The sequence below is a fragment of the Mercenaria mercenaria genome, chromosome 11 (genome assembly GCF_021730395.1).
Source record: "Mercenaria mercenaria strain notata chromosome 11, MADL_Memer_1, whole genome shotgun sequence".
Classification (NCBI taxonomy): Eukaryota; Metazoa; Mollusca; class Bivalvia; order Venerida; family Veneridae; genus Mercenaria; species Mercenaria mercenaria.
In genome coordinates, this window is record NC_069371.1 from 81,861,980 (window position 1) to 81,880,627 (window position 18,648).

Consider the following 18,648-nt stretch of genomic DNA (forward strand, 5'->3'; position numbering starts at 1 on the left):
TGAAAATTTAGCGGTTGTTTCAGTTAGGCAGTATTTTAGTTGGCACACCGGCACAATTTTCGTTTCAATGCAAGAACAAAAACTCCAAGTTCTCCTCTGAATATTTTTTGTTTGTTAAATGTCACACCGACACAAATGTAGGTCATATGGCGACTTTCCAGCTTTTGATGGTGGAGGAAGACCCCAGGTGCCTTTACGTGCATTATTTCATCACAGGCGGACACCTTGATAGAACCGCCGGCCTTTCGTAAGCCAACTGGATGGTTTTCTCACATATAGAATTCTAGGCCCACAGGGGCAAATGATTCAAAGTCAGCGATCTTAATCACACGGCCACGGAGGCCTCTGTTAGACAATGTTAGTGTCGTTTCATATTACTAACAAAAATTCAAAGAATATATGCATACCAAGGACCATCTTGTGGAGTGACTACACGTGAAATACTTGAGCATCTGTGTCTGACTTGTGTCTTTTTAGAAACTTTGTATTTTGACAATTGAAATGTACATTTGGAGTTAACGCCAACGTGGCATTCACATCATAGCCACTTTTCTAGTCATTACTACTTTTTCATATTGTCTATGTCTATACAAGAGCTTTCAAAACATCTACTTTTGAAAGACATCTATAATGGCTTAAAAGTTGCTATTGTTGTTTGTGGAAAATATGGAAAATCATAAATTGGAATAAATCTCAAGCTAATCTTAAGTTCATACACATTTAGGAATAATATGTTTTAGCACGGAATAATAATAATAAAGTGTCTAAAATAATGTTTCAAAATGTACTCGGGTGGAAAAGTGCATTGTTTTGTATCTATTTGCACCCGCGTGACGCAAAAAAAAATATAACAACATGACATATGAGACTGATGATAATCCGCGCACCAAAACCCTAGCACTCATTAATCTTCGCCAATATTTTCGGGCGTTTTCGTTATTTTAAGCTACAGTCACACATACGGATATGTCCGTGCGTTGAGGTACGGTGCGGATGGGATTGGTCTGTGGTGGGGGCGGACACGGATAAGTACGGAGCAGTAGGTCTTAGTACGAGAAAATTGTGAGAAACGGGGAACAAAAAAAATACAGGAGGTGAATAGGTACTACGTTGAATTACGTTTTACTGCGCCTGGCAACTTGCTCAGCGCATGGACAGGTCTGCGTTCAGTACGGATAACTACGTTTTAATACGTTTAACTACGGATGAATAAGTTTCAACCAAGTTGGACTAAAGTCACGCTCAAATGGGATCGCTCAAACTTTTGTGCATGTTCAAAAGTTGGAGAAACTTGCAAGTTTGGGATAAGTCTTGAATACGTTTTGACCAAGTGTTGGTACGGATTGATACGGATTACTACTTTGAGGTACGGCTCAGGTACGGATCGATACGGATTACTACGTTTCTATCCGTGGCTAGACGAAGCTATCCGCGCCGTATGTATGACTGGGGTATTACGCAACATTGCGACGCAGTGGCGTAGTTATAAGCTTTCTGACTACAGTGCACCTTACAGTGAGTTCGAATTCAGTTCAAACCATGTTCTTAAAATCAATATAAAGTCTTTTATCGATAATATCTTTATTCTTACATTATCTTAGTTTATACTAATTTATTTTAGCTCGATTGTGATGAAAGCTTTGTTACACCTCAAAATGGTAGCAACGCACTTTTGTAGCGACAAACTGCGTTGCAAGGGTACATATGATATGTTAAGGATCATGGAATGGAACATATTTTGTTATTTTTGTCTACATCAGGGGCTGTGCTCATTTTTACATTACGCACAAAAGAGAGAGATAAAAGGAGGGAATGTCTTCTATAAAAATGGTGGGGGAGGGGGTTCGGAGTTCCCCTCCCGAGATATAGTTTTCGTATAAAAACAACCAAAATGTAGACTCCTGAGCGTGTGAAAGGGGCTTCAAACGACGCTTCCTATGCAATAACATTGTATTGTTTTGTTGTTTTAATGTGCTAGTGTTGTCGGAGGGATAGTCCATCGAGATTTTTTAAAGCACGAAAATGTTGAATTCTGTAAAACGAAGTATAAATGTGAGGATGGCACTGGGTCCTCCACTTAGATATTTTTAAAACATCAATGTTTTAGGGTCTTAGATAAATATTTCCGGCAAAAAAGATCTTTTCTCTTTAAAGGTGAGGGGTTTCGAGAGTCCACCACAGATATCTTTGAAACACAACGAAAAAGTATGGTAAAATGTGAGCGTGGGCTTACTTGAATAATTTTCCAAAACTAAATTCTCCGTCGTTAGATTTAGATTTTTATTTTGGTGTATACATGCGAGTGGTATTTTGGTGTCCTTCCCGGACAACGCATGGAAATGGTGGGTTCTGTGTGTTTAGATGGGTAAGAAATACATCATTTACTCAGAAATGAAGCTTCCTCCGCAATAAGATATACAATGTCATGTATCTTATTATTTATCTACACATATTTAATTGTATTTGACTATATTAAACAACATTGAAATATTCTAAAGATTTTTGGTGGATAAAGGTTGCATGTCTAAATTGCATATACTTTTAAAGATATTATACAACCCGTCTTATGTGACATTTTCTCGTGAATCTCCTGAATTTTAATCTCAAACAGTCTATACTTACATATGGGCGTTTGTGAAACCTGTCCCAGGGCCATGCGAACGACGCATCAAATAATTGTGGTGAACAGTTGTGCCAAGTTCCTTCAATATCTCTCGATGTATGTCAAAGTTAGAGTTGCATTGACCTCTGAATCTAGGGCTGTAATATTTTCAAGGTCAAAAGGGCAAGGTCGGATGAGCGACTAAGTTCCATCATGACTCTCTTTGAAATAATATTGTCCATTCGTCACAAAATATTCTTTTTGTAAATCATGAGATTATTTTGCTTTGGATGTGTACATATCCAACGCATTTTGGTACTACATTTTTGTAAACTACCAAATTGCGTTGAGTGTAACGCACTTTGGTAGTGACTTACAAAACTCGGCCGAATTTTGGTTGTGACTACCAAAATGCGATGCTACCATTTTGAGGTGCAACAAAGCTTAAAGCTTATTTGAACCACTTGCGAGTCCGCTTCCTGGAAAAAACTAGTACTGTAGTACTGGTGTCGTATGAGAAGTCATGGTCGTGACCCCAGTGGGGCTCGAACCCACGACCCCGGGTTGATCTTATGTAATTTATTTCTCGTTTTTAATTGTTTTTCTTTTTTATTATGTCTTGTTTCATCTACTGATGCCAGTTGCTTGAAATATTCGTTGAATGAACGAAGTCCTGCCCAGTTCTGGATATTCCTGAAAATATTTGAAAACGCTGATGACTTTTACTGTCACGTTCATAGAAATATGTTGAACACAACTCCATTTCTTTCAATAAATGAACCATAGAATATCATGGTAAGTGTGGCAATATTCCGCCGTTAACCGGCAGATAAAACTTATAAAAATATCAAATAAAGGCCCTAAATAGAGATTGGCAGCTAAACGTTTTGTCCACACAGCTATCTGCATATGCGACATAAGGTCAGTTAAGAAATGTATATTTTTTTACTGCCCTATCGGTACTTAGGACATCGAAACATTTTGGTTAGTGTTAGGTCAATACTTACGGACAATATATATATAAATTTGTATATAGAAGTAAATACATACCAATAAATAAAGAAAGCACTATATAAATTTCGAATAATTTCAATTTAATCTAATCTACAACGATTAAAAGTCCGATTACGAAGTTTTATTAAATAAATCTCAGCTACCAACCTCAAAAATTAGAAGATTAAGCTATATGACTGTAGAAACTTGTAACATAATTAATAAGCAAACAGCATATTATCTGGTTGATTCAATAAATTACTATAGACAAAACTTATATGCATGTTGTTGTTGAAAATAGCTACCACTTCATGATTTATTAAAATCAAAAATAGTTCTTATTCTTTTAATATACCCAACGCAGTTGAGAAGCACAAGATACGGTCTAAACTCTTTCCGTTCTGCAGCTCTTAATTTCTGGAACTCATTACACTAGTATTTCAGGGATGTAACGGGACTAACTCAGTTCCGGAGTCTGGCCAGCACGCGGGAGTGTCAGAATTATAGATGCTGTTGTTAGGCTACTCTAATTAAAGTTATCTTTGTTCTATTCACCTCTTCATTCGTTGCCATATTTTCATGGCATGCAGCTGACATTTGTTTAGTTCTCTTGTTGTTTTGTTCATATTTTAGTCCCCGAGCTCAGGCATACCTGATAGAAATTTCCCATGCAGGAAAACCTATGATCTACTGCAGCTTCCAGAAAAAGCTGTTTTTGTTTCACATGATACAACTGTTGTATTTTACTCGTGAATTAAGGCAGATACTGACCAGTTTTTGATACCAGATTTTTAATAAACTATCATTTCGTTTCTATTTACTTTTCTGACATTAAAGTAGTGAAAATTTGATTATGTAAACGTTCTCTTATCAACAATCTTGCAAACTTTTTAATCCCCCGCCACGGGTGGTGTGTATGTGTGTGTATGTGTGTGTGGGGGGGGGGGGGGGGGGGGGGGGGGGGAGGGTATAGAAACGGTCTCCGTCCGTCCATCCGTAACAATCGTGTCCGTTCCATATAACTTAAACCCCTTGAAGGATTTTCATGAAACTTGGTCAAATAATCACCTCGTCAAGACGATGTGAAGAACTTATGAGTCAACCATGTCGGCTCAAGGTCAAGGTCACAACTCAAGGTCAAAGGTTTGAGCCTTCCATTTCGTGTCCGCTCTGTATCTCCTAAACCCCTTGAAGGATTTTAATATGACTTGGCTGTAATATTCCCCTTATCAAGACAATGTGCAGAACTCAAAATTCAACCATGCCAGCTCAAGGACAAGGTCACAACTCAAATGTTTGAGCTTCAGTTCAATTTCATGTCCACCCCCCCCCCCCCCCCCCCCCCTTTTTCTGCTAAACCACTTGAAGGATTTTCTTGAAACTTTGGTCAACTGTTCACCTTATTGAGATGATTTGCACAACCCACGAGTCAGCCATGCAGGCTCAAGGTCAAGGTCACTATAAAATATACTTAACAACGTCAATGCTTCCACCTAATACCACCAACCCTTTCACTATCCATACCAGCAGCAGGAGATTTAGCTGTCTTTCAGACTGCCGCCTTGTTTAATATTTCGTATGCCAAATATGTATATTTTAACATTGATATTAATAATTTAGTTCTAAGATGTCAATTTATTATATTGTTATCATGCTGGTCAATAGCGATTTTTCGTTATTGTACACATACCGACTTTAAATAAAATTTGTATTCTGTAAATCTGAAATGCGTCCCTTTAAAAAACTTTTATCAAAACCTATTGTGAAAGTAAGCCTTATGTCTTAAAGTTCAACGAACGTATCAGATATCATACAGTTCCTTATTTTGCTAATCCTTAACTTGATTTCTCTCAGTTCTGAAATATGACTGTGAGCACTTCAAACGTCTGTAGGAAAGAATCCAGTTAAAGTCAACTGGACAGTAATTAAATACCCTAATAGGATTGAAATAAACCTTTTATCGCATAGTTAATATTTCATAAAAGCTTTTCAAGTGACTTTTAAGATGTATGTTGTGCGAAAATTCCTGTAGGAGTTGGTGAAAGTTTAAAAGATATTGATTCTGGAATAACGCTGTATGTAAAGGTAAGGAAATGCGTTTTACAGGTATCTTATTTTACACCCCATTTGTTAAATGCATGTTAAAGTTTTTGTCCTAAGTGTTATTGTTCAGCATAAAGCAGTTTTTGTTCGCTAGCAAAATCGTGTTCTGTCGTTCATTTTGCACGAACTATGAAGAAATAATTTCATTTCTTTAATGACATCAAATGTCACGTGAACATTCACGAGATCACGACTGTTTATACATGTCACGTCGTTATATAAGATACGTGCATTCTATCGCACGTTAACCATGGAAACCGTGCTTTGTTAGAACATTTCCTATTCCAACAACCGCCATTAGTTGATGAATTTGTTGTTACAGAGATCTCTTAGTTAATAAAAAAATGCTACACATCGGATCAGTTAGAAAGATAAAATAAAGGCGTTAGTATGATTGCGGTTTTGGTATAAAATACATGCCTCTGCATGAAGGCGGTTGGCCTCAGCGTACTTTAAACACACCCCCATGTATTTCATATTCAAATGAAAACTTAGAATGAATCTATACCGGAAGTAAAATGTAATCTTGATAAAATGTATCAAATGACAAAGATACTAATACGTGTCTCAAAAATCAAGTACCATCGATTACCAGATCGAATTTTAGCAGCTATCATTTAAAGTAAAGACCGTATACTTACTGCATAATTATGTATTTTCCTACTAAGACTTCACGGTGATATAGTCTTTCATTTCCCGTTTTTGTTTTAGAGAAGGACATATGTTATCATTTATCACGAACATAGAAAAAAAACACCCAGTTCAGCCAGTATTACACAAGAGATATTATTATTATTATTATTAATAATAATAATTTGCTAGAATTTGTCTTTCTACGAAGTGGCTTCAAATTTCGTTTGCCTTCATATAATATATTTTATCAAGGTCGGTAATTCGGTCAAAAATGTGCTTCCGTAATTTATCGAAGTCCACTGTAAATAGATCTTATTTTTTTCCATATTTGCGCATGTTTGTGAAGAACTGGCGCTTTACTCACACTTTTCACTGCATGCGCCAAGGATTGCATGTTTTACTGATCAGGGCTGGAAGTAGGGGTTTGGTATGTGGATAAAAGTAAATATGCGTCTTTTATAGGGTTGCAGACCACCACTCACCTGCATTAACTAGGACATTTTCAATCTCTTATGTTCTTTCTGTTTGATAGACCTGGTACTCAGATCGGATATGAATTGGTCGTTTTTACATGAAACAAAGAAGATGTCTTAGTGACATTTAACCTTTAAAAACATTCGCAAGAATAGTCACGGAAACTGGCTATTAGATACGGAATATATGATAGCGGGGGCCAGTACATTCCAATCTAATCCAAAAAATTAGCAGTTATTAAATTTGTTTCAAGTATTTTATTTGTTTTGTAAGAATGGTCATAAAAAGCAAGCTACAATTATAAGATGTAGGTATTACAAATCTTGATAGTGTTTTATTTTCAAACAAAATCATAGAATTAAAACACTTAACTTAATCACAGAATTTCTTTACCTAAATATTTACTCGCCGATAAGAAATATTTAGACTGTCGAAATGTCATGAATTGTGAATTTAGTAATATTTGTGAGTGCTCAATTTATTTAAATATTTGAATGCAGTTCTCCTTAATGGATTAAGAGCAACAAATTATTGCTTTTAATACATTGTTGCGGATAATACAACTTATCTAGGGTCTTATCAGCTTGACTTATAACTTGCCATTTAAAACATGACATTAAGGTTGACAGATACCCGCGTTCTTATGAAGTTGGACGGCAATCGGAATCAGAAAATCGGTAAAAGATTGGTTCCGTTTCACAAAACGTTCTACAAATAAAATTGAAATTTAGGAGTAAGTTGTTTCATGATAAAGATAAGGAATTGTTATAAATAACAAAAAAAAAAAAAAAAAAAAAAAAAAAAACACACACACAAAAAAACAACAACAACAACAACAACAAATACAGAAATTAGGACAGTCTGCGATACAGGCCTCCAACCGATATTCGACTTTTACTTCAAATATTATTTTGAAATCGACTCTAGAACCCCACAATGAAGGTGGCCACAAGACTTCATATACTAGTAATTGCCGAGACAATAGGAAACAAATAAGATCAACAAAGATATTCCAGATATTCCAAACTAAAAAATCCTTTCTTATGAAACTTGTAATACTAGTACAATAATTAGATAATAATTGATATGGCAATTTTCAATCAACATAGACCATTAAGTTTACCATTGATCGGACATTTCGAAACACATTTGTTTTAAAGATATATGAATGAAATTTGGTGTCATGAAGTAATATAGCTAAGGAGTAGAGAATCTAACATGCGTGTCTTTTCATATTGAATCTATTAACCTTTACTCCGCTACATTTCTGAAATGGAATGGTCTATCATTCAGTTTGGGCAGTACCAATTATAATTTGAAGGGGTGTTCAGCGAAAATTTACAGAAAGGATGTGCAGGCTGATCTTGGTCTGCGCTGATCGCAAAGCCGGAATCACGTGTCGCCAGCAGGGTCAAGATTAAACGAGTTGAATGAATGAAATGTGAGGCTCTGTATTCTGTCATGTTTCACAGAGACCAATTATAATACTAAGTAATGTGATGATGATATTGCATGTTTGTTTGTAAGCATATTTATGGTCGCCACCTGAAACCAATTTTGGCGACTTCTCCAGAAGACTGTAAGTAATGATAGTGGGATGATAGTGCAAGGTACAGTCCATAGCGTACCAGGTGTAAAGCAACCATACACGGGACTCATACTCCAATTTTAACTTTTTTAGTTTGAGGAGCGGGGACTCTAACTCACGACAAGTTTCGTAGTCAGACAGAGTTACCACTGCACCACTGCGTCCACTTTTACGATAATGTATCAAGCAATAGTGGCTACTCATAAGTACTCGTGTAATATCCTCTATGTAATGCTATTTTGACGTTGACGTCGACGTTGGTCGAATTGACGTCGTCTCTGATAGGTAAAAAGTTAAGAATTTTCGATGCTGCAGCAGAACAGAAAAAGCTAACATGTGATAAAAAAAAAAACTTTGAATATATTGAACTATTTGAATAAGATGGTAAAATTCTCGGTAAAGGGTCGAAGTCTATTATTTTATTCAACTTGTTTAATAAATTCAAAATGAAAATACATTCATATAATATCCTAATGCGTCCTTCGTGTGTTTTTTTTTAATGCTGGCAAAACATAAAAAAAAAGGTGAGCAGTGTTTCAAAAAAATTCGAGAAATACATGCTAGTTTATGGATAAAATCAGTCAGTAGAATAATGGATTGCTTTTTTCTGCAACAGTGTACCCTTTGTTTTCAAGAGAGGTACATGTATGTGACACATTCCCTGTTACTGGTACTGTCCATATACCTTAATGATAAACATTTGGCACCTGTCTTTCTGTTTTATATTGTTTAACCATAAAAGACGCAAAAGAGCTCAGTCAATTTTGGGTTCTTATCTTTGGAATACTCGAGTCAATTTCTCCTCTAATATTCGTTCCATATATCAGACATAGATGGCTTAGAAAGCACGAAATGAAACTGAATCTGAATTTTTTTATTCCGAAAGTTTTTGGTGTTACTGGGAACAAAGAAAGACGAAGGTGGGTATTGTTTGATTATAAAATATATCTATCTTTTAAGTGTACATAAGGGTGATTTCGTACATGTTGTTTTCTTTTTATTCACTTAAAGCAGTAACTGGAAATTCTTGATGTTGAAATTAAATGTTTTGGTCTTGTGCATATATGAAATCCGTGTTTTACCCTTAACCTGCTAAATTTCTATAATGAACTTGACCATCTTTTAATTTGGACAGTACCATTAACTGTTTAAAAGGGGTGCATACCAAAACGATACTGACTGAATAGTACAGATCATGATTTACACCGGATGCAAAGGCAGAATTAGTCGTGTCCAGCATGATAAGGGTTAATGATACGAAATTTCAGATGACTTCTCATTCCACTTAAATATATAGATCCTTGAGAATTAAAACGTTCTTAAATGTGTACCACGTGCAAGTTATATCATGAGTACAAATCGGTCAGCCAAATTCACAAAATCGGAGTCTAATATTTCGAATAATAAATTTAATTTAAATTGATCAGACACGCAACTCCCATTTATTTTAATAAACGGTTTGATATAAACAAATTATTTCTGCTATTTTAGGGCGAATAATGTCCCGATTGTCAAAATTTATTTGACCCTTTGATTTGTTTAATTCAGCCTAATTACTAATTTTCACGTCATTCCCACAAAACCTACCCGATCACGTGATATAGAATGTCGTGAGACACAGAAGAATTAATCAACCTAAATTAATTATCATAAATAATTATCATAATTGCTTTTGTTTGAAATTGTGTTCGACTATTGTCTTAGCAAGAATGTCAGTACGGTCCGTGCAGCGGGAGGTTTTGTATTAAACATTTGACAATCAGCGGGTCATCTTATTGTGTATGGTAAATAAATACCAGCCCAGTACAAGATCAGTGTACATGTTAATGAATAAATTTAATTGTCTCCATTTATATAGCTTAAACAATGAATAATTTAAATACGCCATGATGAATGGAGTAGACCGATAAAGGACGAGGAAAGAAAAATAAAAGCGGGATTTTAAAATAAATAAAGTAAATGTTATATGCGGTCAGTTTAAACGCTCGGTTGTGCAAAACACTTAACAGCATTTCATAAGATATTAAACGAAAAACACTTTTGAAATGCAAATACAGTGTAAGTTCAGACATGCAATGTTGGTGTAAGAAATACTACTTAATTTTTTATTTCTGTTATTAATACTCGAATTGACAGAAGGAAAAGAAATATATGTAATGAGGTATGCATTCGTTCAATTCTGACAATCTTTGACCTAACCGGAGCTTAATATCCACTCGTAAAGGACTAAATCAAGTGTTAATGAACATATTTGCCATCTTTTCAAAAGCGCTATTTGTAAAGGTTGCTGATATTTCCTATATGAAGTGGTAAACCTTGCGCATCCTCGTGCTGGAATTAAAGGATGTATCAATGGATTTATTAATATACGGTTTGAGGTAAAATGTCATTCACTTTTGCCTAATCCAAATTCGTTTTGCATACTTATTAAGGATTATACTTAAATGTGCCTTAATTGATCAATATAGTTTAAATATTTATTCAAAAGTTGGATCACCCGTATCAAGATGAGTGGATGTTTGGATAAAACTCTTATAGTCAAATGAAAATAAACTTCATTTGTATTTTTAAATTAAGTAGTCAATTTTTATCTTCAGACTTTGTCTTTTTATTACCATATATACAACAGCTGATCAAAAATGAGATAAGTGTGAGTTATGACAATAAAGCGAATAAAACTTCATCTTATTTTTCTGAGATTCTTTGAATGCCTTTAATACCCAGTCAGTGCGCATTTTTTTCAGTAAAAGGTCGAAATGTATTTCATTGACTGAACATCTGGCCCCGTGTTCACAAAACATTTTCAGTCTCAGCTGAGTTTGATAATGAAACTTTATTTGTTATTTATATCTAAATAGCATGTTTAAAACTAAATTTTAAGTTAATAACTATTTTCAAAAGACTTTTCAGTACAGATGGTCAGTTTCAACTGGAATTAAGTCTTGAAGTTTTGGTAAAATTGATATTAAAATTTCAAGCTCAAACTCAGCTGAGATCGAAAAATCTTTGTGAACACCGGGCCAGATGCACGATTTTCACGGTTGGCGTATCCAAAAGTGAAAATTTAATATCTGGAGTTCATGAGTAAAATATATTTTTGGCTTTACATGTAAAAGAGATATTTTTTCTTTTGTCAATATTGCTACGCATTTTGCAATTCTGTATGAATCTACTTGCTACAAATACATTTGAATTATTTGGTATACTTCACTGTTATATTTCAATAATTGTGATAAAAGAACATAGTCAGTAATTCGATGAATTGGCAGGTAAAAACAACAGCAGGTATTTTAGAGAAAATGGGTGTCGGAAAAATATTTTATCTAAACGCGCACGTGGCTCTCGGTAAAAACCGAAGAATGCCGAAATCGCATACGGAGAATACACAACTTGCCGAGTTGCATTTAAGTACGCGTGCACTACTTTATTATCTAATACTGTATGTCTAAACAAGTGTATAAGTTGCGGATAAATGATAATGAACTGCATTTAAAGAAAATGTTTTAAAAGAAATTCGTAAAGAATTTTTAAGTTAGACCTATTCTTGTGTTGTGACAAATCAATCTGTTGGGTAGTTTATTTCTACTCGAGTACATAATTATCAGAATGGACCGACACTAAACAGACAGGTTTCCATTTAAATAACCATCACTTTTGCCAGCATATATTAAAAAAAAAAAAACCTTAAGAAGAATTTCTATATGGATGCAGTTATTTGTAAGACTTGTAACATAAAATTCTTAAAGTAATTTGCATAGGTCCATTTATTGAACTGTTATCGACAGTGTAAACAATTTTATCACATGACACTTAATTATTAGTCTGTCGCATCTCGATGTCACAAATGGAAATCGCCAATAAAATCATATTTGTTTTTACATGCGGTTTAATATTGCATAAAAGCAATTCCATGTTCCTGTTTCATATCGAAAAGTTTGAAAGTCATTCAGTTGTCTTAATTATATTTTTATGCTTGTTCAAATGAAGAACTTAAAAAGTTGAAAATCATGTTTTTATTTTTATTTCAGACTGTTTTTCAAGAATGAATGAAAGAAACAAAGGATTACCGACTGTTTCATCAATTTTGAAAGTTTCGGATACAGAACAAAATATGCTTAATCGGAAAGATCAACGGCTATTAAAGTGACAAAGGGAATTACAAGCATAACTACAAGAAGCAGTTTAAACATACAGACTCTAGAAGGAAAAAGTGATATTCTGAAGTATACAGAGATATTAAAATCCCTGCTTTAATTTGGAGAAGCGAAGTGATTTTAATTTTTATCCATCAAATCTCAATTACAATGCAACAAATCAATCAATTTTAAACTAACTGTCGTTTAACACCGTCATGCTAACTGAGTGCGAAGATTAAGGTTTGATAGGACTTTCTCCTTATCATTAAAATCAATAACAAACAAGCCAGTTATATACATAAACTGTAAATTGAAAATGATATAACTGTTGCATTAATCACACCTGTGTTAGAGAAAGTACTTACATACCCTCAAAACAGGAATTGGATACGAATGTATCTGATATAGTATATAGGATTTCATTTTTCGTTCAGATCATTTGTTTTAAAGAAAGGAAAAATCAAGATAAAAAGTAAAATGGCATTTGGAAATTGGCCAGTTGCTAGCTTTAGACAGCGTATTGTTTATAAAACAGAATTTGATATTTTCAAACAAAACAGTGACATAGACTTAATAAGTCTCGCGAGTTACGAAGATCAACCTCCAAAACACTTAGATAATGAAGGTGTAAGACCAAAAACTGTTCCTGAATCAAAAATACGGTTAAAACAAAATTGTAATGGAATAACCGCAAGAACTACTGGTAGAAATAGAGTTCAAAGTGCCTATGATACAGATTACAAACTAAATAGGAAATATCAACCACAGGAAAGAGAGTTCAAACGTCGCACGTGGACGAAAAGTGAAACAAGTATATATAAAGACTTTGCCAGGACTACAAGAACGTTTCTCGCGCAAAAACACGGATCGTCTTATCAAAGGAAAGAGAATGATATAAATCGTGATTGTAAAAGTGCGCTTGAAGTCCGCGATCCGTCGTCAGAGCCTAGTGTACGCAGTCAAACTACGTGTGGGTTTCATCCGAATGAGGGAAACTGGATTAAGTCTGGTAAAACAAATACCCAGGACGTGTCAAGCGTTGGACAAACAAATAAAGAGGTTAAAATAAAACGCCATATAAACACCAAAACTGACAAATCAATATTGAATCATATTTGGAGAACTAGGTCGGCCCCAACAAGAGAGCAAACAAATAAAACCTTTCCACCAAAGAGACGAGACTCGTCACATCATGACAATTTTACTGTAGCTGAATCTAAACTCAATAAACGACCCCGCAGTGGATGGAGCGAAGACAAAGGCGAACGAATTCTTAAGACAAAGAAAACGTGTGTCGATAGGACAGATAAAAGTCGCGAAGAAGACGTTCAATCTCCTACATCTTCGACAGTCACTAGAGATGTTAGTGGTGTTATTGATGATAATGAAGTAGTAAATGTGGTTTGTACAAGTGATGACAACTATCATAGTGAAAATAGAAATCTAACGGAATGGGAAGCACTGGAATGTGTTGAGAATGAAACTGTAACATGTATAGTTGAAAAGGCAGATGAAAATTGTAACTTTAATGGAAACAGTAAAGAAACTGTTACGAGCTCAGTAACAAACTTAAATGAAGACGGAGTTTGCTCTAAAGATAGTGGATTTGCTAGTAATGCCGTTACACCAGAGCTAGAGTTCTGGAATAAAAGTAATACCGAAGACTGTAAAGACGAACTTAATTTTGAGAAACATAAACATGTAAAATTTAGAATACAAAATCCGGAAACCTGCGTTGGTTTGGAAGAAGCAGAAACATGTAGTGTTATAAGTGAAAATGGAAATTCGGTTACATTAAGTGATGCCGAAATTGAGACAGAGAGCAAGGTTTCTGAGATTGCTTACGATATAAATGACTTGATAAGTGATCTAGAAAGAATCGGTGCAAACAGTAGACTGTCCGTGATCAGCACAGGTGGACAAAGTAATTTTACAGCTGACGGAGATTTAGATTCTCTAAGCGGAGACGTGGCACAAAAGGCTCTTAGAGAATTACGCGAGGCCGAAGAACAAGAAAGAGCAAAGCTTGAAGAGGATAATAAAGAACTTAATAAACCAAAAGATCTAGAATCTTTAAATATGTCTAAAGAAGCTAGACATGCTATAATGGAAACCTTGCATGATATGGGTACTATGAAAGGTAAAAAGAGAAGTAAAGAGAAAGATTCAGCTGATATAAGATTTAAAGGAGTAAACGCACAGAGGAGACAAACTAACAACAGGAATAAATATGAATACTATATGAGAGAAAGGACTATATCGCATTACAAAAACCAGTTTAAATCTATTGATAGTGTAGGGAATGAAGAAAATAGTTCGTCATATAGTTCTCCGAGGGAAGCTAAAGAATGTGATGACACATCAAGTGAAGAATATGCTAAGGGAAAACTCTTTCCTTCTATAAGAGAAAACACGAAGTTAAGTAAAACAACAAACTCAACAAGCAAATCTAAAGTACTCACATTAGACCAAGCGAAAAAGAAAAAATATAAAATTCCTGGAATTGGAAATTATCATTTGATCGCAAGCCCGGATAATGACTTTGAAATCACGCCACCTGGTTTTGATAGCAGGTACAATCCAAGGCCGATAATATCAAAAGAGGAAATGGAAATTCCGCCACGTATCATTCGAGAAAAATCTATTCAGAAATGTAGGAGTTGGTTGTCGAATGTAAACATGTCCCCAATGTCTCTTAGCCCAGTGAAAAATACAAAGTAAACGACGCTTTCTATACCTCTTGAAAAGAGAAAATATGAAAACTATTCAGTTATTTTACTGAATTCATTTGTCACAGCTGGGAAAGATTTTTGTGCCAATTAAAGCAAAAAATTATGTTTCGTCTCAATAGTAAATGCAGCAATACATTGTACATTTGAATTGTTCAACAATACTCTGTAAAACTGTGCGACTGCTTCAAAATATCATTATCGGCTAGTTTTCTACGTTTACATAAAAACCGACTTGCACAACAGCAGTCTATTCCCGTACATGGACTCAAAGTTATTTTTTCGGGCTCTTTGAAACCATGTTGTCCATTCAATGTTCCGCTTTTTACAGAATTGTTAGGGGCGGGAGGACTGTACTCGTTTAAACCGTGTCTGCTAAGTTTTGTTTGGTGGCGATCTTTTCTTTCAGCGTATTACTATTTAGAACATTAAGTAGACAAATTGAACTAAATCAGAAAAAAACCCAGCGGAGAAGCAATATCTGACTGTTTCGACAGACAAAGTGTGCCAACAAGATGAGATACATAGCAGAACCTTGTTTGTGAATTCAGTGCAACAACATTCCGTTATATCATTTCGATTCTGAAATCATGGATCAAGTATAAAAAGCACTCTCGCGCAAGAAAATATATCGACGTGACGTCAGATTTCCGTGTTTTAACGGAAATGTGAAATGGTTTTTCATATCAGAATGAAGATTTATCATTAAAGAAGTAAATAATTGTATTGTAGTGTAAATAGACCCACTATTTATTTTCATTTGTTAATTTATACATAATACTGTTATGTATTGCCATATTTTACCAAGCATTTTTAGAATTATTTATTATGATAATAAAAGAACTACCACTCAGTTTTCTCTCTTTTAATACCTTGCATGAACGGCACGTGCAATAACATGTTCTCCGTACAGATATTAGCTGGGGGTTATTTACGTTGAAAACATTACTTCATATATATACATTTTTAAATGAAAACGTAACGTAACGTATATTTTGATCAAACAGGACATTTCTTACTGTTTCCATAGATTACTTTTTACACAGTTTTCAAGTCTAAAAGGAACTATGCAGTTAGTTAAATATTTATAACGAATAACTATACGGCGTATTTAGGTTGGTACATTTGCCAAAATTAACGTATAGTAGTAGCTGTTTTGGCCTTGTAAACGTGGGAAGTTTTACAGATAGGAGATCACGCCAGCCGCTGGATATTCGGCCAAGAGATCACTGTAAATTGTGCTTTATTGATCGTGAATTGACAATATCTGACTAAAATAAAGCTAATAACATGATCAACGTAATTGTCCCTGATATAGATAACAATTTTATAGTGTATAATACTGCAATAATATCTAGAAAGAAGACTCTATCAAAACCCACAAAACAACATCCACATATTATACAGGCAAAAGTAGAATTTATATAGTTTTAGATGAAAAGTTATTTCTTAACTTATTTCTAAATACGTATATATCCATCTGGTTTTTATCTAATGCTTTACGACCGATTTGTTCGTCCTATAGAAGTCAACACGTCAATTTCTAGTTGGTTGGTTTAAAATAAACGAGGGTTAATGACGTGTGTAAATATATGATTGACTCCTAACAATTAGCTTTATTCCACATTCTTTAGTCTCGTCGTATTGAAATATGTAAGACATTAAAATGTTAGTGCAGTATTTGTTTCAACTGATAAGGCATTTATTTGATAGCCAATTATATAACATAATTATTCATTTTTCTATGTACTATAATGAAAAAGAAATAAGAATGATAAATAACAGCAGTTACGTTCTGTCTATTCCGACAGTATATTTGTAATGCTTGTATTTTAGGAAGTGGTAAATGTCAAATATATCTACGGTATCAAAATAACACTAACGTGTTGTAAACTTTTACTAGTATCTTTTTCCCCCTGAGTTGTTGATCAACAGTTTACACTTATCATATCACTCTCACAACAAACTTAATAAAATCACTAGCATCATTATTTGTCAGAACAAATGGAAAAAAAAATCAGGAATGATAATAACTCGTATAGCGAGAATGACTTAGAAAGAATATATCTAAATTATATAGAACATCAGGAGTGATAATAACTCGCATAGACAGAATTACCTTAAATAGAATAGACTTACAAATGATTTTCTTTTATATAAAAAAATAAATCATTTTCTTTTAATTTATCCACAACTGTACATAAACACTTGTATAGAACATATTGAATAAATAGGAATGATAATAACTCGCAAAGCCAGAATGACTAAGATAGAACAGACTTACAAGTGCATGTAAAGAACATCAGCAAATGTCCAATGTCTTGTTTATTTGACTCCTGTAACAAAAATAAGGAGGAAAAACAAGTCATATTGGAATCTCGGAACACATTCTGTGAACTTGGATAGACGCAAACATGACTTTCACAGAAATGTCTGAATAAATAATAAAATCTGTAAAAAGATCCATGTGGAAGCAAAGAATGCAACCAAGGAGAATAATAGCAGACTCGGTTTGATTGAGTCTGTTCATGAGAGGTAATGAAATGTGCAACACCTTTCACGCCCCCCTAGCACCGGCTTAAGCGGAACTCTATTACACATATGTTGAATGGACTCCATGATCCCAAAGGACCAGAAAATATAACAACACTGAATCCAAGTACGGGGAGACATTTTACAGCCGCCACACGGCACTTAAAGATTGCTGTTGTGATAGTTAATAAAATCTGTAAAAAGATCCTTTGGAAGCAAAGAATGCAACCAAGAAGAATAATAGCAGACTCGGTTTGATTGAGTCTGTTCAACACTTGTCATTGATTACAGAAACTTTATACATCCTTGGAGTTGGGACATGTACCAAAGTAATTTAAGAGTTCGAGTACAAGACCTCTCCTCAAGAAACCTTGTCTTTAACTAAATATTCTAAAAAAAATAATGGACCATGTCCAATTTCAAATTCCATTTAAACATCTTGTGAGAGCATAATATGAAAGTCTAGAGCCACATCTCAATGTAAACAAACGTCATGAGAAACTGCAGTCCACATACAGAAACTTTCATTCAACTCAGTCAGCTTTCCCCGATCACATGACTAAAATCTGTAACGGCCATCTTTCTGATTGATCAGTATGCAGATTTCGAAACCACTTACCACCCCAAATACTGTTACATCGCCTCAAACACCCTTCTGGAGTTATACATAAAGCTCATGCGTTAATCACGTTATATCTAAATCACAGTTAAAACACAGTATACTTGGATGGTGAGTAATCGGCTGTGTTGATGAAATACAGAGTGCCTCAAGGATCAGTTTACGGACATAAGAGCTGGAATAAACCCATGAGTGCCATACACAGACCGTACACAGACTGCTTCTTTCTTAACGATTAC

At 34.6% G+C, this 18,648-nt stretch overlaps 1 protein-coding gene across 3 annotated transcripts; it reads left to right on the plus strand.

Annotated features, from left to right (window-relative positions):
• The first annotated feature begins 10,251 nt into the window (after positions 1–10,251).
• On the plus strand, positions 10,252–16,111 carry LOC123532216 (uncharacterized). Of its 3 annotated transcripts, none has more exons than XM_045313599.2 (2): positions 10,252–10,771; positions 12,422–16,111. In XM_045313599.2, exon 2 carries the CDS (start codon positions 13,007–13,009, stop codon positions 15,248–15,250), a length of 2,244 nt encoding a protein of 747 aa, XP_045169534.2. In that variant the 5' UTR covers positions 10,252–10,771; positions 12,422–13,006; the 3' UTR covers positions 15,251–16,111. The 3 variants fall into 3 exon arrangements, with proteins under 3 accessions (XP_045169534.2, XP_045169535.2, XP_045169536.2); XM_045313600.2 differs by having other exon boundaries at positions 10,252–10,554; XM_045313601.2 differs by having other exon boundaries at positions 10,252–10,451.
• Positions 16,112–18,648: the final 2,537 nt, after the last annotated feature.